Consider the following 27,243-nt stretch of genomic DNA (forward strand, 5'->3'; position numbering starts at 1 on the left):
ATTGACCCATATGCCCTGTATGGAGGTGAAAATACGATGCACTTTTGAGTCATAATACATACAAGGTTTTCAGACTGACCTCATATGACCCTAAAATGACCATTGACATTCCAAAAATAACAATATTTTTCTTCTGCTTACTAAGGTACATCCAAATTCCATATAACAAGTCAAAACATCATGTTATTTGTTAGTTATAGTGTTTACAAGGTTTCCCGATATAGCCCTCTGGCGTCCTCAATGACCATTGACCTTTACAAAAATATTGAGGTTCTTGTACTCACTAAGGTGAATCTGTATCAAGTTCACACAAGCTTTGCACTTGGAGTGATTCAGACCATTTTAGTGACCTCACAAAGGTGGATCCTTATGCTCAGTATGAAGTTTATCCAAGCTTTACTTTGCTGATAATATAGAGTTATCATCTTTACAAGACTTTCAGACTGACCTCTTGACCTCACTGACCTTTAATCTTTACATGCCAAGGAACCTCACACACATATGCATATACAGTATACCAAACACCATCACCATGGTTACATCGATTCCACTTGCCAAATTATCAAATTTACAGAAGACAACAAATAAAAGTAACCTCAGAATTTTGTGATTTTATTCTCTTATCTTGTTATAGCTCCATGCATATATTGTCATTTGGCATGTAATGCTTGTCACACACAAAACTTCATTAAACATTCTTCACAGCTTAGTGATTGTCTCTCGCCATGTTTAGCACTAAACCTTTTCTGACTTTGGAACCAAAAAACAAGTTTCCTGAAAAGAAGATTCTGTAGTGATAAATCCAACTCCTTTGATTTTATGTCTAAGTTACATTCATGAGCAAAAACAGCCATACACTCACCTATCAAGGAACTCAACACTAATATCAAACCTTTGGGGATAATTTCAAGCACAGAGGCAGGAAGCTAACCTTCCTGCTTCCAAGAATGTGGTTTGACTTGTTTTTTACATTCTGTGGTATTTTCAGTTTGGTCCTAGAAGGATTGCAGGTCAAATGTCTACTAGACTGACCTAATGTGGCTTGTTGTGAATCAAAAGCATAGAAATTGAAGTATGGAGAATGACGTCATATACTGAAGCCACCCATCCTACGGCAAGAAAGTAACGGCGCGTAATACAAACACTATGTCTTTGACAAAACTAAAGTCTTAAAGTTGACATAAATCACCTTGAAATGGTGATATCATGGGCCGCATTTGGATGCTAAAATGGTCACAAATGTGGCAGTGGATTGTAGTTTCACAGGTAATTCTTAGGAAGTTAGCCTAGTTAGCCTAGGCCCCTGGACCGGCTACAGCTGTCCTTTTGGATGCGATATGACTAAAGCCTTATATGACAACAACTATCACCACCTCATTTACTTAAAACTGTATCCCTAACGATAGATCCACATGCCAGAATAACATGGGATGATGGTTATGATGTCCTGAGCTTATCCTCTGTACGTAGCCTTGCACTTGGTCTAACCTGGGTTAGCCTAGGTCATAACTTAGCATAGAATATTTCATTCTAGGCTATTTGCCTTAATTTACGCAACTATGATTTTAAGAACTAATGATATTCTTTATAACCATGTTCAGACAAAGCTTTGTAGGCAAAACAACACACTCAAGCCACTGCTGTTGCTAACATCTCATCCGTTGATGACTGTGACTGAATGTAGACATGCATCAAAGTTATTGCACTCTCACTTCATAAGGTTGGATCTGTTATCTTGCATACTGTAAACTACTACCCACTGTGCAACATTAACAAACTGCATGCACAGACTAATATGGAAGTATTCAACAAAAGTAGGTGTGTGTGAGAAGGGGGAGGGGGAGGGCGGGAGGGTTGCTTTTTCATGGCTTTTGCCAGGGACAACTTTGACACTATCTGAGTGGTGTGCTAATAAAATACAAGCAAGAAAAATGTTTGCCATATGCCTCTCAGATACCAGAAAGTATACTTTCCAGACATTAAAAAGTTCACTTGCTCGAATCATTATAGGCGAAAAAATGTTTTCAAAGTTGGTTCTTAGGTGAGGAGTATAGTACTTACCACTCTGGTGGCCATAACTTGCTCTGTTGTGAAAAGTACACCTACTCTTTCAAAAAAATGGGTAAAAGCAAATTCACTTTCGAATGCACAATGTGTGTATGAAGACGTACAAATGATCTGGCTTTTGTCATACAACGCAAGGCGCCCTCCCTATTTTCAAGCCTTTACTGCTTGAACACACAGTGATGCACTGTGTCAGCATTCTTCATAGTTCAATGTCTATGGTCAATAGCTTGGAGGTCAGTGGAATACCTCTATGTGCTAGCCTCCTGAAAATGCTTACAGCTTCTGCAAGTACTCACTGAACTTCCATCCTTAGACCTTAAGCTAGGCAGTAAATGAAAATGCTCTCATGTAGGCAGAGACAATTTAAGTCTACAATTTTAATAATTCATATTTTCTTATCTGTAATTAGCATACAGTATTTGGAGGTTAAACAAAAGATCTAAGTTACAGTTTAGGCAAGGTAGGCTACAGAATTACTCCCTACTGCAAGCAAACAAACAGGATTTACAAAAAACAGATTAACAGTAAAGTTAAGTTTAAACTAAAATAGCAGATCTACCAATGACTGCATTGCTGTATTCTGTTAATTTACGTCACATTTCTGATTGCCAGTTAAGATGACTTCAATGGTCTGATACTCATATGGTAATAACAGTTCAAATTTAATTCTGTTCAGCTAATAACAAAATCCATGGGCTATTTTGTAATAAACATTAGAGAAAGCAAAAGTGAAACCAATCCCTGACACTATATCACCCTCAACATCATTACAACGAAATATCACCACCACCATCATCAAACCAATGTATCACTGTCACCATCACAACACTATCACCAACACCATAATCATAACACTGTCACACTGTATACCACCACTGCCACTACCATCATTACACCACTGCATCACCAACACCATCATCACACCGTTGTACCACCACCACCATCACAATACTATCACCAACACCATCATCGTAACACTGTATCACCACCACTGCCACCACCATCATCACATCACTGTATCACCAGTACCATCATCACACTGTTGTACCACCACCACCATCACAACACTATCACCAACACCATCATCACACCACTGTACCACCACCACCATCACAACACTATCACCAACACTATCATCACACCACTGTACCACTACCACCATCACAACACTATCACTAACACCATCATCATATCACTGTATCACTGTCACCACCACTGTATCACCAACACCATCATCACACCACTGTATCACTACAATCATTATCATCCTGACTAAGTTTAATATATATTCAGCACACCATACTGATCATTGCAGTATGCAATGGCTCAAACCAATGAATTGTTGGGTACCATTTCCGTCTGCCTTCCTGCTAACTCACAATTGAGAAAGTTGATGCTAACAGGATGTTACTGCATTGTGGTTGAAAATCTTTGGCAGGACTGACTGACCTTAGTAGACAAAATAATAACTGTGAATGAATGGCAGAACTTTACATTTGGTCCTAAAGTTTTGTTTTTGGTAGAATATTACACAGCAAACACTAATTTACTGAGAGATGACTTGTATTCATGAGTAGGCTAGTCAATAACTCATTAAATCTGCTACCTGTGCTACAGTACAGAGGGCTAGCCTAGCTAGGAAAATCTGCTGCCTTTACTACAGTACAGTAGACAAGCCAGGCTAATTTGACCTGCTATATGTGCTATAGTACAGAGGGCTAGCCTAGCTAGGAAAATCTGCTGCCTTTACTACAGTACAGTAGACAAGCTGGGCTAATTTGACCTGCTATATGTGCTATAGTACAGAGGGCTAGCCTAGCTAGGAAAATCTGCTGCCTTTACTACAGTACAGTAGACAAGCCAGGCTAATTTGACCTGCTATATGTGCTACAGTACAGAGGGCTAGCCTAGCTAGGTAGATCTGCTGCCTTTAGCCTGGCTGATTTAATCTGCTTCCTGTGCTACAGTTCATAGGCTACTACTGTACTAGTCTAGCTTGGATAGGTAAATCTGCTACCTGTACTATAGCATAGGGGGCTAGTCTGGCTATAGGTATATCTTTTACCTTTAAGGCTACAGTAGGTATATCTGCTTCTGTTCTACAGTACTACAGCATCAATATCTATCTCTAAACTCTAACCCTAACCCAATAACATGCATATTTGGGGCCAAAACTGAGAAAGTAATAATGTAACATGTAAATAAAACAAAACTGAACTGAATGAAGTCCTCCATTACAACACTTTTCTTTTTGTCTTCTGCCTTTTGTGTACATCAGCTACATACTGTGCTTAGTGGCTCATGTCAGGGAACAAGCAAACAATTGGTCAGAACTAGTTCACCCATACCTAAGTGACTTTACTATAGTTATATATATACTTGGCAATGTGTTACAAAGAGTCCTGAACCCTGTCAAAACCAGGAAGTTACCAACTAGTTGTAACAAGGCTTGGTTTCAATACACAGTGACACTACCATACTGTGGAAAGTACCACAATAATATCTAATGCAACTTCAATTTATGTATATAGTATAACTTCAGTAGCTCTGTTTAACTATATAAGTACTTCATGATAACTTGGTTATTTAGTTTAATTTGAATATACTGTAGCAACATACAGTAAACTTGGAAATTCAACAGTTTATCAACTTGTATAACATTGCAGCACATGCAATTACACTAGAATCAACTACATCTATATTTCCACTAATTAATGCATCATGTATTGTTGATCGGAACAGTACCATTTAAACAGGTTTTATCCAACACAGCTAACATATTCAAGCCTTAACTTTATGTACTATGACTAACAACAAAGGCCTCCCCCCCCCCACCTCCCTTGGGAGCAAATGATACTGTTACTCATCATTACACGTACAGATGTTCCTCTGTAGCATCCTTCACTAGATGTAATATATCATTTCCACACACTGAATTTAAAATAGAAGTTCATTCTTCAGTTTGACCCAATATGGAAGTTTAAAGTACAGGACATGAATACCTGCCCTCCTGCTGCTGTTACTGTATGGTTCATAATAACCAAAAATTTAAAAAAAAAACTCATGAACTATGGAAGTTTTGACCTTGTTTTGGTTTGATTTCTTAACTAATCATTCTTCACTATTGGATTACATGAGTATAGAGAATATATATACACTAGTTTTACATTGTCAATGATGAGTTTGTACACCTCTGATGTTCTTTCTATTGAAGTCATTACTGAATTATTTCAATATTGTTTAGTGACCTGGAAGCCAGCATGTATTGGCACAGCAGCATATGGGAATCATGCAATGCAGAGAATAGGTTTCTGAATAGATTCCATATGAGCATCATCATGGCTGAGGGTAGCCATGTCTATCATAGACACCATACAGTACAAAACAAGTATATCAATATATACTGTACATGTACTCAACATGCAAATATATATTCACAGATAATACACATCAATAAATTAAAGAAATGACTTCAACCTACTAGATAACCATACATTTTGCATTCCATTATACAGATTCAACTGCAGTTACTCTTGATAGTAAACTTGATATACTTGTGAACTTTGGTACCATACAAATGACCACCTTTAATAACAACTGGATTATAAGCAGTCAAGTTACAGAGAGGAAGTGAAGTAATATATATGCCTAAGATAAGACTCACAAGCCAATGATTTAGATGATTTGAACTATATACATCAGAAGCCTGTGGTCATGTGAACCTATTATACCACCAAATGTAGCAAGGAAAGGAAAACATATTCCATGATATGGATAATCAATTTAACTTCTATATCTGATTCTGATTACTGACTGAAGTGAATCAAAATATCATTTAACAGAATGAACTATTACTTCCTTTCTTGCGGTGTTAATATCTGTCATGTCTTTTGTACCATGAATTAGACAGTATTGCTAATAACCAGAGAGTGTACAGAACACAACTATTAAAACTGGACAGATAAATCAGCTATCACTTTAACATAATCATAGTTACTGCCAAAACAAAGGTGATTTTTGGTGGTTATTAATTAGAATATACTGGTAGATCTACTACACAGCTGGGGAAGTGTCTCAGTTAACAACTACTATAATTAACTGAGCAGAAATTTGTTAACTTTTGTGTTATGAATTTCACTAACCAGACTAAACTATTATAACCAAGAGTTTCTTGTGACTATTTAGCACCATTACTTTTACTGTTTAATATATATATACACGGCCTTTAATCTGACAGCATACTGATCAAAATCACTGGACAAGTTAAACCAGCCGTAATTACGTACTTTGAATATAACAGCTGTTCTCTGAGACTGCTCAGGCACTGTCTCATCTTTGGTCAAAGCTACTGTAGGTTTAACTTTGTTTGAACTCGTACAGTGCCTCCTCCTGAGGTCAAATGCCTAAGTTTGTTCATTCTAACACCAAAATTGAGAAAAGTTCAAACATATAATCAGACTTTTTCAAAAGGTAAACTACAAGTGTCTCTGCTACCATGCCGCAATAAAGTGTTTCATCTGTTTAAAGGTAAATAATACTTTAGTTTTCATAATTTTTATTTTGTTATTATCCTACATGACAGACTTGAATGTGAAACAGATACTGAACTTCACAATAAAGCTGTACCAAATTGAGAATTGAAATTCATGATTTTATAATATCCTATGGCCATGGTTCCAATGTATTACCTATAATGTAAGGATAAAAAATATGATAGATTAGTTTCAATTGATGGGTTAATCACCTTGGGAGAGTTTTGCAACATTGAAAAGGTTTGTGTTACAATGGGATGATTGACTTTCATTTCTTTACTTGAATGATTTCCTGAGTTGAAGTTGTAGCCATCCAGACTTACTCAATAACTAATAACGTGACTCATCAAACCCTCAACAATAACAGTACATCAGTGCTATTTCATTGACTTTTCAACATAATGCTGTTGATCTGAAGGAGGTGTACTTAGCCCAATTGATGGTTGTTAATGATACTACTGTTAATTGCTTAGACTGTACATACCTGTACACAGCTGACCATGTATGTACATACACAGTGCCACTATCCTATAGGAATATGTTTATTAATCCAGACTGTTTACCAACCTGAGAACGATTGCATTCCGGCATATTAGAGTAAGAATTACATTGAATTAAATTAGAAATAAAACCATCAGAATATTGCACACATGAAATGTTAATTCATTCATTAAAACAAAAGCTACACTTGATCTTCTTTGTATTCATTTGCATTCACTTGTTTCATTGACTCAACATACAAGTCCTTTCTCAATCCCCTCCCACCCCCCACTCCCACCCCCACTCCCCCCCACCCCAAAGAAAAGGAAAAGAACTTACCAGCTTGGCATTTACAAGCAATGATACCTACCTGTCTCCAATCAACATGCATTTTACCATGTACTATATAACTAACCAACAAACATTAGGAGTAATACATCTACTATATAACTAACCAACAAACATTAGGAGTAATATTATAGTATGTGTGTTCTTTATTTTACCATCTACTATATAACTAACCAACAAACATTAGGAGTAATATTATAGTACGTGTGTTCTTTATTTTACCATCTACTATAACTAACCAACAAACATTAGGAGTAATATTATAGTATGTGTGTTCTTTATGACACTCTTCGGATCACAGCTCAATTACTATATTTATTCTGAATTCACAATACAAAAGTAAAGAACCTGGAACATCCCCAGTTAGTTCCTTGGGTTGCACATATATTGACTGGAGACAACTAACAGAAAAGCAAAGTAAATAGATTGTTTGCCATAAAGTAAAATAGGGGCTGTAAACTGACTTTATTGTGGTTCACAGTATGATTACAAGTAAAAACTACACTAGCTTATAGCATTAAATAATGTTACTGTATATAGAGAGAGAGATGAAGATACACTATCCAGTAAAAGTATTGCATGAAATGCTTAAATTTCACCCATAAAATTCCATCATGGCAAGTATAAACTAGATACTCATTTTCCAACAATGATTTCAAATGGAACATCAAAGCTAAATAGGCTTTATTCAAATGCAATGATTAGAGTTCTAAGAATACATTAAACACAGTTTACCTATTGTAGATATCCCACACCCTGTAAAAACTTGTTAAGACATAAGATCACTATCGCCTTCATTTCAGCAAAACTTACTATGTGCAGGACATTAAAACACTACCATGTGATAAACATTTCAGTATTGGTCCTATGCAGGCCATTGTTACATATATATATATATATATATATATATATATATATATATATTTATATATATATATATATATATTCCAGTATTGGCGCTATGCAGGCCATCTATTAAATTATGTTATATATTCCAGTATTGGTGCTATGCAGGCCATCTTTTACATGTATGCTATATATTCTAGTATTGGAGCTATGCAAGCCATCTATTACATGATATATTCCAGTATTGGTGCTATGCAAGCCATCTATTACATGTATGCTACTGTATACATTCCAGTATTGGTGCTATGCAGGCTATCTATTACATGCTATATATTCCAGTATTGGTGCTATGCAGGCCATCTATTACATGCTATATATTCCAGTATTGGTGCTATGCAAGCCATCTATTACATGTATGCTACTGTATACATTCCAGTATTGGTGCTATGCAGGCCATCTATTACATGCTATATATTCCAGTATTGGTGCTATGCAGGCCATCTATTACATGCTATATATCCAGTATTGGTGCTATGCAAGCCATCTATTACATGTATGCTACTGTATACATTCCAGTATTGGTGCTATGCAGGCCATCTATTACATGCTATATATTCCAGTATTGGTGCTATGCAGGCCATCTATTACATGTATGCTATTCTAGTATTGGCGGTATGCAGGCCATCTATTACATGCTATATATTCCAGTATTGGTGCTATGCAGGCCATCTATTACATGTATGCTATTCTAGTATTGGCGGTAGCAGGCCATCTATTACATGTATGCTATATATTCCAGTATTGGTGCTATGCAGGCCATCTTTTACATGTATGCTATTCTAGTATTGGCGGTATGCAGGCCATCTATTACATGTATGCTATATATTCTAGTATTGGAGCTATGCAAGCCATCTATTATGTATGCTATATATTCCAGTATTGGTGCTATGCAGGCCATCTTTTACATGTATGCTATTCTAGTATTGGCGGTATGCAGGCCATCTATTACATGCTATACATTCCAGTATTGGTGCTATGCAGGCCATCTATTACATGCTATATATTCCAGTATTGGTGCTATGCAGGCCATCTTTTACATGTATGCTATTCTAGTATTGGCGGTATGCAGGCCATCTATTACATGCTATACATTCCAGTATTGGTGCTATGCAGGCCATCTATTACATGCTATATATTCCAGTATTGGTGCTATGCAGGCCATCTTTTACATGTATGCTATTCTAGTATTGGCGGTATGCAGGCCATCTATTACATGTATGCTATATATTCTAGTATTGGTGCTATGCAAGCCATCTATTACATGCTATATATTCCAGTATTGGTGCTATGAAAGCCATCTATTACATGTATGCTATATATTCCAGTATTGGCACTATGCAGGCCATCTATTACATGCAAGCAATAGATCTCTGACCAGAATACTTCAAAAAAAACTTTGAGGAAGCTTGAATTTGTAATACTGTGCATGTAAGGGTCTATGCACTTCAATCAAAGTGTTCACAAAGTTCACTGATTATTGGAGTCCATTCTTCATGACCTGAAGGTACTGTACTGTACATGTAATCCACAAATGAACAAAATTTGCTACAAAATTGCCCAACTGGTGCAAAAATATCGGTGATAAAATGTTCATACACAAAATAAATTTACAAAGCATTTGAGGTATCATAATTATGTAGCTACCATTAGCAATGAATAATAAAACACATTAAAAAACTAAATTATAAATTTAAGCCTACAGTTTGTTCCAGTACAAACATACTTGGTGAAAGACCTGTACACAGTATTGTGTGTATGGGCAAAGCTCAAAAGAGGTGAAAGTCTTTAACTGAGTAACTTGTATATAATTTGTCTTTAATGAAATAAACGATGGAGCCTGTCAATCGAGCTTGCTTTCAGTCGCAGATACTTTCAACCCTGAAATGAAGGATGTGGTATTATTTGAGTATTACATACCTGTACAGTATTACCTCAATGCCAACACATACGAAACAGCACAATTCGAAAAATATCACAATACCTATTTAAAGCACTTTATCCTTAATTGGATAGTTCTGGTAGGCCTGTGAGATAATCTTAATGCATTTTCATTCATAGAGCCCGGACTAATCAATAATCCTTTGCATAAAACTACAATGTTGAGCAAATTACAAAGGCATGAGCAAACTTCTTTGTAAAACATCCTTATGATTATAGGCACATCACTAAAAACAAAAGATTCATAGATACAAAGCTCAAGCATATTCACTTGTAAAAAATATTGGCTAAGTTTATTTACTGCATCAAAAAATGCTCTGTCGATTATTTTCTTGTTTTGTTGTACATAAAACTATAGTACTACTTTATTCTTGTGGAAACGTTTGAATTATGTGCAATTAATATCTTTGCGTTCATGCTGATTATTTGAGTGACTAAATGAGCTCATTCCCCTATATATACTAAGGGATCCCAGTTGGATTTTAAATCCACAGACACCCAGAAACCTGTTATTTTGACACAGGCACTCCATGAAGAATGTGCACTAGCATATGGACACATACTAATTGAAATTAAACCACAAGGACAAAGTTTGGTCAAAGTCACAAAGTAAACGTTCTCAATATTTCCACAGAATCCTATTTCAAATTTATACTGTAGCAATATCAAATGCCACGTGATTTATGATTATTTACACATTTGTAAAAATCTGTTTTACAATTCTTGATGAAGAAATTACAAATAAACTGTAACATATGAGCCAATTCCACATTAGTTATCATTGTAACACAAGATACAATTACAATATAATACAAAAGAGCATCTAATGATAGTAGGTATGATAACAGTAATGACAAAAAGGATACAGCTGAGATCCAAATCATATGATCCATCAATGAATCGCCTCTTCTTCTTGCTCACCATGTTTCGAATGTTCTTGATCATTTTGATCTTTTATTTCCACAACTTTACAGTTATTCCAAAACTAATAATCACAAATGAACCAGAGTTCCAAAAGGCAACGTTCCTTTAACACATTGTTTAAACAGAAATCAGTGTAACACAATTCAGTGCAAGTCGTATGTCTAACACTTTTGAAAACCTGGCCAAGAAAGGAACACTTTCTGCCTTATTATAAGGTCTAAGTTCAGAACAATGATCTCAATTAACTTTGAGTGATGTTAGACCTCACCTACTGGTTGTACTAGTACTATTTAGATGATACAGAAATGCACTAATTTTACATACAATTCAGACCTTTTTCTGTGTCCAAATGTTTTCCTGTGGCAGTCCTATGAATGTCTTCTGAAACCATTACCTACGGCTTACATTGATTTAGTAATCGAATTGTACGATGGTTAGGTTACTGAAGGTCTCTTGTAGTTGAAGACCGTTGTCTGATGTGCCACTGGTCAATGGGAAGTCAAATCAACAAGTCCTGGGAATTTGCTACAGCATTCTGTACAGAGACGTGACTTACTGAGTATACGGACATAGCCTACACACAAGCATATCTCACAGATCGCAGGCGGAAGTAAATGAGACAGGATGCAAATATTCTGAAATACGTAAATGACGAAACGTTCAGTTAGATTACTTGAACGCAAAACGGTTACTATTTCCACTCTGAATGCATTTCAGCATATGGAACTCCTCCGTCGACTAGAAAAATAACCAAAATCAGTCATTTACACCGTAGTCTGCACCTCCTGTATGGTCTGCAATCGTTCTTGTTCAACAATATACAATGAACGCCAAACGTGCAAATACATATAGTGCTAAAAGGATGAATTCGAATGGATGCTAAGTACGACATAACGCGAAGATTTTCAAACACTGTTAACCACTTCCTGAAAATTGCGGTTTCGATTATGTTTCATGCATCAGCACATTTTGCATCTCTGTTCTCTCTAAGCATTGATATATTTTCTATAAATAAACCACAGAAATACAAAGTAATCATAGTACGTAAGGCTAAGTTCCATACATCCCTACAGGAACTAATAGCTAAATTACCACCCCGTGCACGTTCGATAGTTAGGAATGATGTGAATATTTTGCTATCTCAATGCAACTGTTATTGTTGTTTTAACAACATACATTGATGTTTAGTTAATCGTACTACGAAATTGTGTCAAATTGTATATCTTTTGTGTGAGTCTGCGTTTTGCAGGTTCACATCTCAACACCCTCAATAAACTACACGGCACGTACATACATCTTGTGTGTGTCATCTCTGACTGAGAGTACTACTCTTCGAACCAGGCCACGTTAGTGGCCCTTAACCAGGAACCTACATTGACGACCACGTTGCAGTAACCCAAATGTGAACCTGTTACCACTTGACTACACAATGCAGAGCCACAGTAGGGAAAAAAGGAGAGAGAATACTCAATTATGACTTTGTGTTGTATGTTGTCTTGTTTTAGTTTGATTTTCTTGTTATATGTAGCTGTCATGTATGGTCATATGGTCATTGGCTGCTGCAAATACATTTCTAAAGCAAATGCGTAGCAACTAGCATGGAACTTTCATTTGGTCAGGCTTTTGCATGGGTATTGCATGTTTGAAATGCGTTCGTTGTTTTCACAGCATTGGAAGAGCTACTGTAATATAATGGCCGGGATTCGTGACTCCCACTACACTCGAAACTAATGAATATTGTTTGTGGTGGCGCACTGCTCTAATAAGAAATTAAGAATGTCTGCGGTGTATGGGGTCATGCTCCGCTCAAATATGTATATTCATATAGGCCTACCGTATTATTATTTACCTTCGTTGTACTGTGCAGCTGATGACAACATGATATTTTCAGTGAAGTTCAGTTTCTGAAATCCCAGTACCACAGTTCTACCCGGTCACTAAGACCAACTGAATGTTGCCCACCGAGGATCTTCTGAGAAGTTCGATCAAAAGCTGACTCTTTTCTTCCACGGATAGGTAACTGAAGGATAGTCTCACATGCCACTAATAACAGTTAATAGTATAAGTAGTAGTACTGAGCAGAATTACCTTTTAGTTAGGTTACTACAGTGTAAATTGTGCACTGCAGTCATCATAGCAATTGGCCTACTGCATAAGGCCTACTATATAGTATGCGCTGACTCTTACTATCTTAGGCCTAATTTTTCTTTTACGTTAATGATATCACTTAGAGTTTACAATGGGAACGGAAAATTATATCCCATGTCTTAACATGAAAGTAAGCAATAACAACTTTGTGTAGGCAAAGGAAGTTGAAGACAAAGAGATGGAAATTAATTAGTACTAGCCAGTGCTACTGCTACTAATGCTATTAGTATTTACCGTGTGGTGGTGTACACTAACTTGGAATGCCCCCAAAATTACCATAGTGAACAAGGAAATATCAATTTTATATTGACATTCCGTGGATTATTCAACCCATTTAGTGAGTTTATACAGTAAACTGCAACACATGCACAAAGTTAGGGAAATGTTTTCATGCTTCTAGCAATTTGACCACCGATCTGTACAAGTATATAATTCTTTTATTTGTGAGGGAATCTGGTCAAACCATCGATGAAAACACATAGCTGAAGGATAGAACTAAACCATTGAGCAAATCAGTGAGATTGTTATAGAATATGGCTAGTTGGATAACAGTTCTTGAAATAGCGATCAAACTCTAACAGCTTGTTCTTGGTTTGGATGGTTATTTTAAGAATTGCAATATGATTTGAGGTGTCAATGTTTAGACATTTTTAATGGGTCCCGCCTGACTAAGCTAACCTAAAGACTGCAAACAGACTGCTAACAGATTGTTACTAGTCTAAGGCAGTTCATGAAATGTGAATATATTCAAGTGTAAACCAGGAAACTACCTAATTCATTCTTGTGATCAAATTGATGTATAACAATGTAGATTCGGCTTTCAGGGATTGGTTTTCCCAAAAGAGAATAGACCTAAACAAATTGCATTCAACAAGCCTAAAAGCATTTTCATATTATCAAACCATTTGCCTATGCCTACTGGATGCACATGTCAAAATGTTTCTTATATATCATCTGGATTTCATTTTCATTTAATTCAATGTGAAATCCTCAGTTCAAGTGTATCGATGTTTCCACAATTTGAAGAACCAGATTGATCGAGAGGCTACATGTATTTTTGATTTTTTGGGCTACTGAGTCTGCTATTAGCCAGGCTGAGTTTAAAGGATTGTCATACCATCTGATTGTGATGCAAATTTTTTACTTTTCTAAGTACAATGTGTAATATCAGATTATCACTATTGGCTCTGTATGTAGAATTTTTCTATTTTTCATTCACCAGTCCTTGTGAGTCTGCCTATCATGGAAGAAGTGGAAATAGACCAAGTTGAAATTCCAACGTATCGCAGCATAGAACACACACAGAAAGCATTTGAAATCTTCAGTGCTATGAGAAAGTAGGTTATTACAATGTTCAATGTTGCAATTGGTTTATTCTTTTTAATAAGGCAGCTCTTGTACCTCATGTGTTTGTGTTTCTTTTAATGGATCTTTCCATCAGACTAAGTCTGTTATCACCTGTTTATAAGCATGATCAATAATGGTCATATTTTTTTCTCATTTGAAGCAGGTTTGTTTGTTTGATTCTCTGTGATATGGATGTAACTTTCATGTCAATGATTGTTGTTTTTGTTTTGTTTTTTTGTAAGTATATTAAGATCTTGTTTTGGTACTTTGAATCTTCCATAAGAAAGTATATTCATTTAGTGTAACATGTCACATTGGATTGTTCACATATGTAGTGAAGTTTTTTTCACTGCAATATAAAAGTGTTCTAGTTTGTGACTGTTAATGCAGATCATTCATTTATTAGGATATGTCAAAACAAATAAACCCTGCATGACATTTTTCTTAACTTCAGTTTTATGAGTAGGTATCCATTGTATAGCAGTGCACTGAAAAAAAGAGATAGCATTACCCCTCCCTCCTTCACTAATAACAATCCTGTTAAATCCTTCACTGCTTTTAAAAGGTAAACCACTTTTTCTATCTTTAGACAAAGTTTTCTCTGTGATGTTGAACTTGAAGCTGAAGGTGTTGTTATACCTGCCCATCGTAGTGTATTAGCTGCATGTAGCCCCTACTTCTCTGCCATGTTTAGAAGTGAACTCTGTGAGAGTCGTGAAGAGAGAATCAGTCTACAAGATGTTGATGGTTCCGCTCTAACACTACTTATTGACTACATCTATACATCAGAGATCAAAGTTACAGAAGAAAATGTTCAAGTGAGTCAATAAAAGTAATAGTTCATTTCATTTTGTAAGAGACAATTATTGATCACCAAATCTGGATGTTGCATTACACAGTCTGTGGATTGGTTTCTAGTCCAAAATATTTTATACCTCTGACAAAATTTGTTTGTCTAAGCAATATCGGATGTGAACTATCAGTAAATGATGCTAATTTTACTGATACAGATATTGGCCCAATATCTGCAATGTTGGGCCTACTGTATAGCAGAGATATTGGCCCATATCATTAATTGGTGCAACACTAGTTCTGATGTAATAAGAGTTTGGAATACAAAGATCGTCAGTACAACATGCATTTTGTATCGACAAGGTTTCAATGTTGTGAAAATGAGATGAGTATTCGGTTATAAATCAAACAAGTTATGCTCTTGCATAAATACGAGTATTGTACCAGGACTGTTGTTGCTGCGTTATCTGCTGCTTGTGCATGTAGCATTGTGGGCTCATAATTGACGCACTGAATGATATGATCAACGATGTCTATCAAGGAAAAATCCAAATCACCAAGCAACGATGGAAATCTCAGGTCTAGATAAAAGATAACAAGGTATAACCTTTCATAACTGTCTGCACTTTGTAACGACAAGAAGAAAACGGAGAAGTTAACTTTTCAGAGTGCAGAACACGGTTTGGGGCGTGTCTTCAATGCCTTTAAGCCTGAGAGGTCAGCGGTCAGATTACGACATTAATGGAATGTACACATACAAGGAGTTAGAAAATAACTCAGTGCACCCTCAATGGGTAGCACATTGTAATTGGCATCTTGCATTATATATGATCTAACCTTCAGCTGTTTACATATGTAGCTAATGCTAGAATATCCCCTTCCTAAGTTCCTAGAGGAACATTCTACTCAAGTATTGCACAGGAGTTGGCAGCTTGAAACTTAAGCCTATAGCTCAATTGCCATTTGCAATCATATTGTTGAAATTTGTCTGTATCCTTATTGATCACATTTTGAAATAAAACAGTCAATTAAATTAGACATTTCAAAGCAATTAAAGCTTTCAATTGATCTTAATTGTTTGAGGTGGGCACTTGATTGCTTGGGCCAATAAAGTGTGTTTTGGTATAATAGAATGTTGCTGCTAGAAACAGAAAGTTATCTCAATATCACAACTAAGACATAATATTATGAAAAGTTTGTGCAATGACATCATCAGCTAGAGTATTTACCCATTTCACAGACTCTTCTTCCAGCTGCCAGTATACTACAGCTGATGGATGTCCGCAATGCTAGTTGTGAATTCTTGAGAGGTCAGCTGCATCCAACTAACTGCCTTGGAATTAGAACTTTTGCAGATCATCATTCCTGTAAATCACTTCAAAACGATGCACAAAATTTCACCTTGCAACATTTCAGGTATAATTCTTATTTAGTCATTTTCAATAGGAAATGAAATACAGACATCAGATTAATGAATGTGTGATCTCAAGATCAGGTCTTAGGGTCAGTTTTACATCAGTGAACTGTCCTTTTTGAAGTTTTCAGTTTTCCATAAGTATGAATTATCTGGAAAATGAGAATGCATTATTCTTTAGTGCCATATTTTCTTGGGCCCCTAGTTGACCCAGGACTGTAGCACCACTTAACTATTCCCCTCAGGGATCAGGTTTGAGCCTAATCAGTAAATGACAACCCAAACACAATATGAAACCATTTATTGTAGGCCATCGCCATACCTGATGTAGGGCGTACTTTCCCAACAATTAACACACAACATTATAGTAGTAAAGTTTAATGTTACATTGAAAACTGTTAGGACTCCATTTTTAATTTGAAACTACCAGGGCTTAGCTTCCAATTCCAAAACCTAGTGACTTTTGATGAGAGTGAAATCATGCTGCTTTAAGGATACTACTATCTTAACTCTGAAGATTCAACTAATACTGTAGAGAATTTAAATTTGAAAAAATGGGGAATTGTAGAGGCAGAATTGATGTTTGTTTTCTTGTTTGTTTCCAGTGCTGTAGTTAAAAGTGAAGAATTTCTAGCATTGTCTGCTGAACAGGTCTGCAATCTGATCAGTAACGATAATTTGACAGCTCAGTCAGAAAAAGAGGTATGTATAGGTTCAAATCGGAACTTTTTCAGCCTTTTTTTATGCTTGTTAAAAGTTCTGAAATACCTTTTAATACTGATTGGACTGATTTTTCTTACCCATATTTATGTTAATTTGAATCACCTGTAGCTGTTACTTGGAAGAGTGCACACAGAGCTCATCCTAGCATTGAGCTCCCTTGAAGGTAACCAGTGGCTTAACCAGTCTATACCAGCCTGTAGGGGATGCGGGGGGGGGGGGGGGGGACTAATTCCTTAACAACAAAGGTACATACCAGTCTATACCACCTGTAGGGGATGCGGGGGGGACTAATTCCTTAACAACAAAGGTACATACCAGTCTATACCAGCCTGTAGGGGATGCGGGGGGGGGGGGGACTAATTCCTTAACAACAAAGGTACATACCAGTCTATACCAGCCTGTAGGGGATGCAGGGGGAGGACTAATTCCTTAACAACAAAGGTACATACCAGTCTATACCAGCCTGTAGGGGATGCAGGGGGGGGACTAATTCCTTAACAACAAAGGTACATACCAGTCTATACCAGCCTGTAGGGGACGCAGGGGGGACTAATTCCTTAACAACAAAGGTACATACCAGTCTATACCAGCCTGTAGGGGACGCAGGGGGGGGACTAATTCCTTAACAACAAAGGTACATACCAGCCTGTAGGGGGCGGGGGGAGACTAATTCTTTAACAACAAAGGTACATACCAGTCTATACCAGCCTGTAGGGGATGCAGGGGGGTACTAATTCCTTAACAACAAAGGTACATACCAGCCTGTAGGGGGCGGGGGGGGGGGGAGACTAATTCTTTAACAAAAAAGGTACATACCATCAATTTATATTGGGAAGGAGTAATTCAACTTTAATTAATACAGTCATATTTATTGTTTGTGATTTTTAGCTCACAAACGATTCGTTTATTACTCTTTCCATTTGAAATTTTCTTAGCTTCTTATGTGGAATTAAACTTTTCCTTTTTGCTCATGAGAGATCATGAATTGATGAAACAATATACATTTTGGTAATTTTGATAATTTTTAGTAGTTCGGCGAAAGAAATTGTTTATAGCATTTGCACAATGACACAATTGTTTATTTCTGTATCAATTGGGTATATTGCCAGGCTTCTGTTGAGCTCGGTGAAAGTGATATGGTTAGTATACCTCAAACATTTACTTACGTGGTATGTGCCATATGATGTGATACATTACTACTTTGTTCCAACTAACTGTTCACTGATACTGTTTCCAATGTGGAGGTTACTATATCTATGAAGGAGTTCCCTTTTAACATTCCCCTCAAGTCATAACTGAGCGCTGTAAGTTAAATCGACCAAAACAAGTCTGATTTCACACGACCAAGTCAATGGGCTGTTGCATACAGTCAACTCAATGAAAAAGTCCCATTGACTTACTGTGTAAAATTAAAGAGATCATCGAATCAACGTTCTTGCAAAGGATGAATCAAAATCTACAAGACTTTCGTTTGTGGTTTGTGATAGTAGATACTCTGTGCATATGTGAAAAGATCGCCGAATCAAGCGACCGCATTGTGAATGACGATTTAAACAAAATCTCCCCATATACTTAGTGTGTTACTCTAGTCTGTAGGGTAGCTTAGTATGGAGGTAGGATGGAGACCTATTTTCGTGCAGTTAGGCTGGAGCCTATTAGATGTAGGCTTAGTGCTGTATGTGTATGTGCATACTGCACCAAAAAAGGTTGAAAATTGGGGAATGCAGTAATACTAAAGTAATGCACAGTTCAACACTCTGTTTTTCAGGTAGTGTCTGGAGGCCGGCAAGTTATTAAAAATGCTAGCACCTAAATTTAGGTACCAAATAGGTTTATTCATTGAGACTCACTTTTCCAATTGACAAATCTGGTGTGAGCAACTGTGCCTTTTGGTGCTTTAGTTTGTTTTCTTCAGGGTATTTCCCTATATCATATTCTCTTTCTTCTGTCTTGATTAAGAATCTACAGCTTGCATTTGAGTTGGTATCAATAATTTCTCCTCACAAGGTATTTGAGGCAATAATTTCATGGGTCCGTCAAGATGTAACTAACCGTTATGACTACACACATCAACTATTGGAACACGTTCGGTTGATGCTGCTTCCTTCAGAGTATTTAATCACCAGAGTTCAAGAAGAAAGCCTTGTTAAGAACGACAGTCAGTGCAAGGATTATTTATTAGAAGCTTTGAGTTACCATCTCATGCCAAAAGAAAAACAACTCCTCATGAAAAATGTCCGAGCAAGACCAAGGACACCCATTGGTTTACCAAAGGTCAGTAAAACAATTTTGTTCCTAATGGACTTGTCTCTCTGATGGACCAAGAAATAAAACAAAAAACCATATCATTGAAAAAACATAGATTTAACAGGTTGTTTGCAAAAGCTTTGCAATGAACTTTAACCCCCTACTTGATCATGGTTTCTTGCACCATTGATACCATTAACTTTTAAGAGTGCAACAATTTCATGGTAGAAAGTTTCTGCTTCCAGACTTTTAATAATTGTACATATTTGTTCAAACCAAGAAAACTTTGCAACTACATATGACATTTTCAGTCAGGTATTTTTATTGTCAGTGTTTGACTACAACTGTAACTGCAATGCTAGTTTATGTTGGGTTGTGTATATTTATTAGTGTTACATGTATGTTAGTGTAGCTTGAGTTATAATGTGTTACTAAGAGTATTTGGAGTTGTGTATGTTGGGTTGTTATGTTTATTTGTGTTACATGTATGGTTATGTATGTTAGTGTAGCTTGAGTTATAATGTGTTAATAAGAGTATTTGGAGTTGTGTATGTTGGGTTGTTATGTTTATTTGTGTTACATGTATGGTTATGTATGTTAGTGTAGCTTGAGTTATGTGTTACTAAGAGTATTTGGAGTTGTGTATGTTGGGTTGTTATGTTTATTTGTGTTACATGTATGGTTATGTATGTTAGTGTAGCTTGAGTTATGTGTTACTAAGAGTATTTGGAGTTGTGTATGTTGGGTTGTTATGTTTATTTGTGTTACATGTATGGTTATGTATGTTAGTGTAGCTTGAGTTATAATGTGTTACTAAGAGTATTTGCAGTTGTGTATGTTGGGTTGTGTATGTTGTGTTGCATCTTGCAATCAAACACTCAAACAGGTTACTTTAAGACCACTTATATAATACATTCTTTGTACTGTCTGGGAAGATATACATTAGGGTAGCAAGTTTAATATATTACAAGATACTGGTAAGCTGAATGTTTTCCTATTTGGTTCACTCAGTTGATGCTAGTCGTCGGTGGTCAGGCTCCAAAAGCTATCCGGTCAGTCGAAGTTTATGATTTGAAGGATGAATCCTGGTCTACAGTTGCTGAGATGCCATCAAGAAGGTGTCGAGCAGGTAATGTCATTTTGATTTTGTAAAGCCTGGTTTCACATGAGAGGCCAAACTAACTGCTATTCATTCTCCCACTTTCATACAAGGTCTACTTTGAAATGCATAAATTGTATTTTCTCCCCTATCTTAAAACCTCATAACTGTCAGTACAGCTATTCAGCCCATTGTCAATTATATACTAATTGTAGTTACCAAGATTTTATGAAACTATTTACATCAAATAAAGTAGGTATTAACTATTCTTACATATTGTGAAATACAGGGTTGTTTCAAGTTACTTGGTATGTAACCTGCAAGCTGATTTGTATCAAGTTAACTAGCGGACGAGTGTTTCTTCATACTGTAGTACACAGTTAGAATTGTTTCAGTGGTATTATGTTTCATTACATGCACAGATGAAGTCATATCCCTGCTGGCCTAGGATTATCTTGAAATGCAATTAATTTCCTTTGCATGTGTGTTCTAGGTGTTGCTGTTCTGAAGGGCTATGTGTATGCTGTTGGTGGCTTTAATGGTTCATTGAGAGTCAGGACAGTGGACGTTTATGACCCAGAGCAAGATAAATGGTCTACAGTTGCTCCTATGGATGCCAGAAGAAGTACCCTTGGAGTTGCAGTTCTCAATGGTTCAATATATGCAGTTGGAGGATTTGATGGGACAACAGGTAAGCAACTCTATCCATCACCTTCTCTTCTATAAAGCTGCTTTATTACAACAAGTTTTAAAAGTCACCATTATCTTTTCATTTTATCTTCATGTTGATCATTTGGTTGTTGTTTTAGGTTTGAGCAGTGTTGAAGCCTACGATCCAGTCAGAAATGTCTGGGAGTGTATTGCTCCTATGCACACAAGAAGGAGCAGTGTTGGGGTAGCAGTGCTAAATGGTGAGTCAAAGGAGTTAAGATCTTAAGTGTGGTACCATGACTAGAGCTTAAATTTTGGGAAAGGGGGTGAGCAGGTTTATGGGGAGGGGTGATATGGCAGAGATTAGGAGGTAAGTGTTTTGTATGACTTATCACATTCATATAGGTACAGTTGAAAACTCACAAAAATGGTCAAGACTCCTCAACAAGTGAAACATGATTTTCTATAGTTAAACCATTTTATCCAAATTGTCAAATCAAGATTTCAATCAGTATTCTCTAAAATTGTTTCAAATATTTCCAGTTCTTCACATTTTGTATAATTTGACTAATCAGTGAGAGGTGAACATTTCACAGCTCATTTGCAAATCACTTGAACCTGTCAAGTTTGTCTCCTTTGTGATAACTTCTGTCGAGGATAAAGAATATTCCTTAAAGATAAGATGACCTCATTTTTTTTTTCTGTGCAGGATATCTTTACGCTGTTGGTGGTTATGACGGAGCATCAAGACACTGCCTTAGTTCAGTTGAGAGGTTTGATCCAGCAGATGGTAAATGGAAGCCAGTGGCAGAGATGACTACCAGAAGAAGTGGTGCAGGTACAGGTTGACTCAATCATTTCCACAGCTTATCAATTTAGCTTTATTAAACACTGCTGAATTGGTTTTTGGTTGACTTAGGCAAGCAAGTAACCTATGCAGTCAAGTTGGCATGTGTATGTTTGTGTGTATGTGACACTCTAGCTTGTAAACACGATGTTTCAAGATAGGTAACATCTGCAGTTCTCATATTTGGCATATGGCTCCTCTATAATTAGTACAAAAACCCTATTGCTGTGGGTGGATGTCAACGGTCATTTGGGGTCAGCAGAGGGCAAAATATGCAAATCTCAAAAATGCTGTTTCTCCAGAACCTGAACTTTTAAATTTCATTAGGTGTCAAACTTGAAATCCTTGTACACATGATATCTCCTGAAGGGAAACATGATTGGCTCACATATTTTGCATGTGGCTTCCCTGTAATGAGTAAGAGAACCGTATTGTTTTTGGTGGAGGTCACAGGTCATAAAGAGTCACACTCAAACCTTGTAAATACAATATCCCAAGATTGGTTACATTTACATAGCTAATATTTGGTATGGATCTTTCTTATATCGAGCTCAGGAAACCTGTTCTTATGCTGCATATGTAATGTATTTAAAGGCAAACAACCGCTGCAAGGGGTTTCCCTCTGGTTATACATTCGCAAACAGAAGTGAAATTTGTTCACTGTAATCTAACACTAGTAGACCAATAGCAAGGGTCCATTGAACTCTGTATTCAGTATTACTGGCCTGGTTGTGTTCTTAAAGAGCACACAGTAAGTTTTATTATTCCAAAGGGGTTGTTTGACAGATTATTGATGACTGGCTTTCACAGTTTGACAGCATTAAATATTGTCACTACTCACTAAATGTCCTGATTTGGCTATGAAATGTGTTTATCAATGACTTATCTCTCGCTCCTCCTAAGGTGTTGGGGTAGTAGATGGTCTCCTATATGCTGTTGGGGGTCATGATGGACCTATGGTTAGGAAGAGTGTTGAAGTGTACAATCCAGAAACAGACAGGTGGACAGACAGAGCAGAAATGACAACGTGCAGAAGAAATGCTGGTAAGCTATTCATCATTCATGCCACACTTCATGTAGTCCTGTGAGATCATTGTTTGGTTTACCTTTAGACAATTGCAGAAGGTCCTATACAAGTGCAATATTACCCATAGACTAAATGTAAGGTTGGTGAGAATGCCTAATCATGTGCTGTGTTTAATCTGAAGCTGTTAAAGCCAATAAGCTTATGTAACAATGTTAAGTTCACTACACTTCTAGATAGTATTTATAATTGGTTTTGCTGCCTCAACCTGACAGGTTCATATTCTCATAGAAATGTCATATGATTGTGTTAGACTTTGAACTGTTTTTGTTGTAAGTACCTACCAGGTGCCAGACTGTTTAGAGTTAATTCATGTTGAGTGTGGTTTCTTTCCTACAGGTGTTGCATCAGTGAATGGTTTATTATATGTAGTTGGGGGAGATGACGGCACTGCCAATCTGGCGTCTGTCGAGTACTATAATCCACGAAACAATGAATGGAAACGACTGACAACGTCCATGACCACCGGTAGGAGCTACTCTGGAATAGCAGTCATTGATAAAATTAAAGTTTGGTTGACAGGAAAGGAGGACACAGCTGCCTCCGCTGCGGTCTCAAGAGGAGGAACACCTCTGCTGTGAAAGAAAGAACTTATAGACTAATATGTGATTATGCAAGCTAATGCCAATAGAGCAGAGTTAGAAAAGCTTTAAACAGAGTGTTATAAATACAGAGCAAATCCTATGTAAATGTTTGCCATCTAGGTTATGGATAGATTCAAGGAGAGAATATGGAATGTATGAAGTGATAGATTTGAATTCAATGTTAAGAAAAGAACAGTTATTGGGATTGCCTGGCCTCTTGTAGCTGATCTATGATGGTTCACTGACCTGCAACAGGATGGGATTTGGTTGAGGGAAATTTAACCATTTATTTCTGACGATACAAGGTAGTGCTTCTTGCAAAGAATTACAGTGAGGATTATGGCATATGGCTACAGTGGTTACTAATATTAAAGGCTGAGGATTAGACATGTGATGGATCTATGACCTTCAACAAATGCAGCTGTATTGATGGATCTAGCCATGGTTACTTCTGATGGATCTAACCATGGTTACTACTGATGGATCTAACCATGGTTACTACTGATGGATCTAGCCATGGTTACTACCGATGGATCTAACCATGGTTACTGCTGATGGATCTAACCATGGTTACTACCGATGGATCTAACCATGGTTACTACTGATGGATCTAACCATGGTTACTGCTGATGGATCTAACCATGGTTACTACTGATGGATCTAACCATGGTTACTGCTGATGGATCTAGCCATGGTTACTACTGATGGATTTAACCATGGTTACTACTGATGGATCTAACCATGGTTACTTCTGATGGATCTAACCATGGTTACTGCTAATGGATCTAACCATGGTTACTGCTGATGGATCTAGCCATGGTTACTGCTGATCTTACCATGGTTACTACTGATGGATCTAACCATGGTTACTTCTGATGGATCTAACCATGGTAAATAACTTACTGCTGATGATGTGAGGTTGAGCTTCATTCAAAGAGAACTTGCTGGGCAGTTCCCAATTCAGTGTGTTGAATGTGAATGTGTAGACTGGAACCAATGTGTGTGTACCTTAAGTCTGTAACAAATTTAAAAATCATCAAATCTTTGTTATTGTGATTTGTGTCAAATTTATAACCAGATCAGAATTTTTCAGGTTGCATGGCCTTTAGTCAGACAGTCAAATAGTACAATTCATTGGCTGCAGCAGTTTATGATTTCTGCTGATAAATAAGTAATAATAATAATAATATGTGAGTGTTGACTATAAGTTTACTTGCTATGTCAAAGGTCATGTAACCTATCCTACATGAATGGAGATATGTTTAGGTTGTTATGAGTAACATAATGGGCTTTAAAAATGGCTTAGGTTGTTATGAGTAACATAATGGGCTTTAAAAATGGCTAAGGTTGTTATGAGTAACATAATGGGTTGTTCAAATGGCTTAGGTTGTTATGAGTAACATAATGGGTTGTTCAAATGGCTTAGGTTGGTATGAGTAACAAGCTGGGCCGTTCAAATGGCTTAGGTTGATATGAGCAACATTATGGGCCGTTCAAATTAGTTAGGTTGATATGAGTAACATAATGGGCCGTTCAAATTGTTTAGGTTGTTGTGAGTAGCAAGGTGGACTGTTCAATGCTTTAACATCTGGTTTCTTTGTATTATATACAAATATATGTTATATACCATCACAATCAGTCTAATGTTAAAATAAGGTGAAGATGGTTCTGGATGGTACAAAATGATCAAGTTATAAGGAATATTCATTAACATAAAACTATCTCTAAGTTACACCAAATTTTGTTTTTATTTCACCAAACTTTTTATTTTGTTGTAAAAATGGAGACACATTTGAATCAGTTTTATGAATCTTTTAACCATGCGAGCTTTGAAGATGAATGCAACAATCACAACATGATATAGATGTATTACTGTGAAGTTGTGTGGGTTCAGTGATCATTATTAATTTCAGCTGACAGGTTTGTCATTATTGCAATCATGCTGTGGCTTTATCCACAATAAGGGACAGCACCATGAAGATTGTCATGGAAGCGATGCATATGATTGAATCAGTAAACCAGAGTGTTGTAACAGTTCTTTCTAATGCTAGAAATATCAAAGCTGGTCACCATAATACAAATTTTAAACTTCTTACACTGCCATTCTTAGATCAGTTTTAGTCGTTTTGACATTACCTAACATTTCCTCCCCCCCCACCCCCATAATGTCTGATGTCCCTGTGTATAATCAGGTAAACCTATGCCATCCTTCTCAAGATCTAGTGAGCATTTATGATATCCATCAAAATGTGGGAATGATTTGAGGAGTTCAGCCTGCACAAAAGTACAGTGATTAACATGGAGGAATTAAAGTCTGGAGGCAAAACACAGAGAAGGGTTCCTTGTTGGCCCCAGTTAATTGAAGTTATCAGTGTATTGGGTAGCATTATTATCAGTGATCAATGGACACAGCTGTATGGATTTAACTGTAGCTAGAATGCAATGTGTACACTAAGACTTGGAGGTCCTTTCAAGTGCTCTTAAATTGTTTTTAATATTATTGACACTATTGTAAAGAATGTGGTATATAGCAGTGAAACGTAAAAATATTTGTATTTAAGACTTTTTATCATTGCTTTGCATCACATAAGTATATGAAGCCTAGTGACAAAGAGTTTACATCCTAAAATCATTATTTAAATAAATTCAACATGTCTTTAGATTATGTGATAACATTGCATGATATCTGTGCTGATCTGCCTCCCTGATGTTTTGTAGAAATAAAAAGTAAGTTCTCTTTTCACATGCCCTCTGCATGTAGTCATGTAAATTGCCTTGTGGTTTCTTTTGCGGTGAGAATGGTTACTAGGAACTGGACAAGTTTGTTGGGGATGGTGTTTAAATGGAAGTTCCACTAAGTAACTGTGAACAATTGACTGATTTAAACCACCACTTCTTAGCATGAATCATATATGCCACAATACAGTAGATCACCGCTTTTAATATTTTATTTGGGTCACATCAAAAATGCAATGTACCCATGGTTACCTTCCTAGCACAGTGGTAGTTAAATAAATCTGTAGAATTCTTTATGAAGTACTCTGGATGTTAAATCTATTTTTTATTAAATAATTAACAGACTAGCCACTGCAAACAGTTATGATAGTTTGAT

At 36.6% G+C, this 27,243-nt stretch overlaps 2 protein-coding genes across 3 annotated transcripts in view; one reads left to right on the forward strand and one right to left on the reverse strand.

Annotated features, from left to right (window-relative positions):
• Positions 1 to 12,031, reverse strand: part of LOC139968571 (phosphatidylinositol 3,4,5-trisphosphate 3-phosphatase and dual-specificity protein phosphatase PTEN-like) — a 48,862-nt gene extending 36,831 nt beyond the window's left edge. For both annotated transcript variants that reach the window (XM_071972668.1, XM_071972667.1), the window contains exon 1: positions 11,138 to 12,031. In XM_071972668.1, coding sequence (XP_071828769.1) covers positions 11,138 to 11,216 — 79 coding nt within the window. In that variant the 5' untranslated portion in view covers positions 11,217 to 12,031. The remainder of the gene's footprint in view (positions 1 to 11,137) is intronic.
• Positions 12,032 to 13,014: 983 nt separating this feature from the next.
• LOC139968567 (kelch-like protein 2) lies at positions 13,015 to 27,177 on the forward strand. Its single transcript, XM_071972658.1, has 12 exons — positions 13,015 to 13,211; positions 14,566 to 14,680; positions 15,280 to 15,508; positions 16,723 to 16,898; positions 17,502 to 17,598; positions 19,627 to 19,893; positions 20,878 to 20,995; positions 21,459 to 21,656; positions 21,775 to 21,876; positions 22,326 to 22,454; positions 23,367 to 23,507; positions 23,887 to 27,177. Exons 2-12 carry the CDS (start codon positions 14,586 to 14,588, stop codon positions 24,126 to 24,128), a joined length of 1,794 nt encoding a protein of 597 aa, XP_071828759.1. The 5' UTR covers positions 13,015 to 13,211; positions 14,566 to 14,585; the 3' UTR covers positions 24,129 to 27,177.
• Positions 27,178 to 27,243: the final 66 nt, after the last annotated feature.

Source organism: Apostichopus japonicus, chromosome 6, assembly GCF_037975245.1.
Source record: "Apostichopus japonicus isolate 1M-3 chromosome 6, ASM3797524v1, whole genome shotgun sequence".
NCBI lineage: Eukaryota > Metazoa > Echinodermata > Holothuroidea > Aspidochirotida > Stichopodidae > Apostichopus > Apostichopus japonicus.

Bases quoted from the DNA above. Each gene is read 5' to 3' on its own strand.
- LOC139968567 (XM_071972658.1), top strand. From the start codon at position 14,586: ATGGAAGAAGTGGAAATAGACCAAGTTGAAATTCCAACGTATCGCAGC. The intron at 22,455-23,366 runs GTACAGGTTGAC...GCTCCTCCTAAG, and splicing joins TACCAGAAGAAGTGGTGCAG to GTGTTGGGGTAGTAGATGGT. The intron at 23,508-23,886 runs GTAAGCTATTCA...TCTTTCCTACAG, and splicing joins AACGTGCAGAAGAAATGCTG to GTGTTGCATCAGTGAATGGT.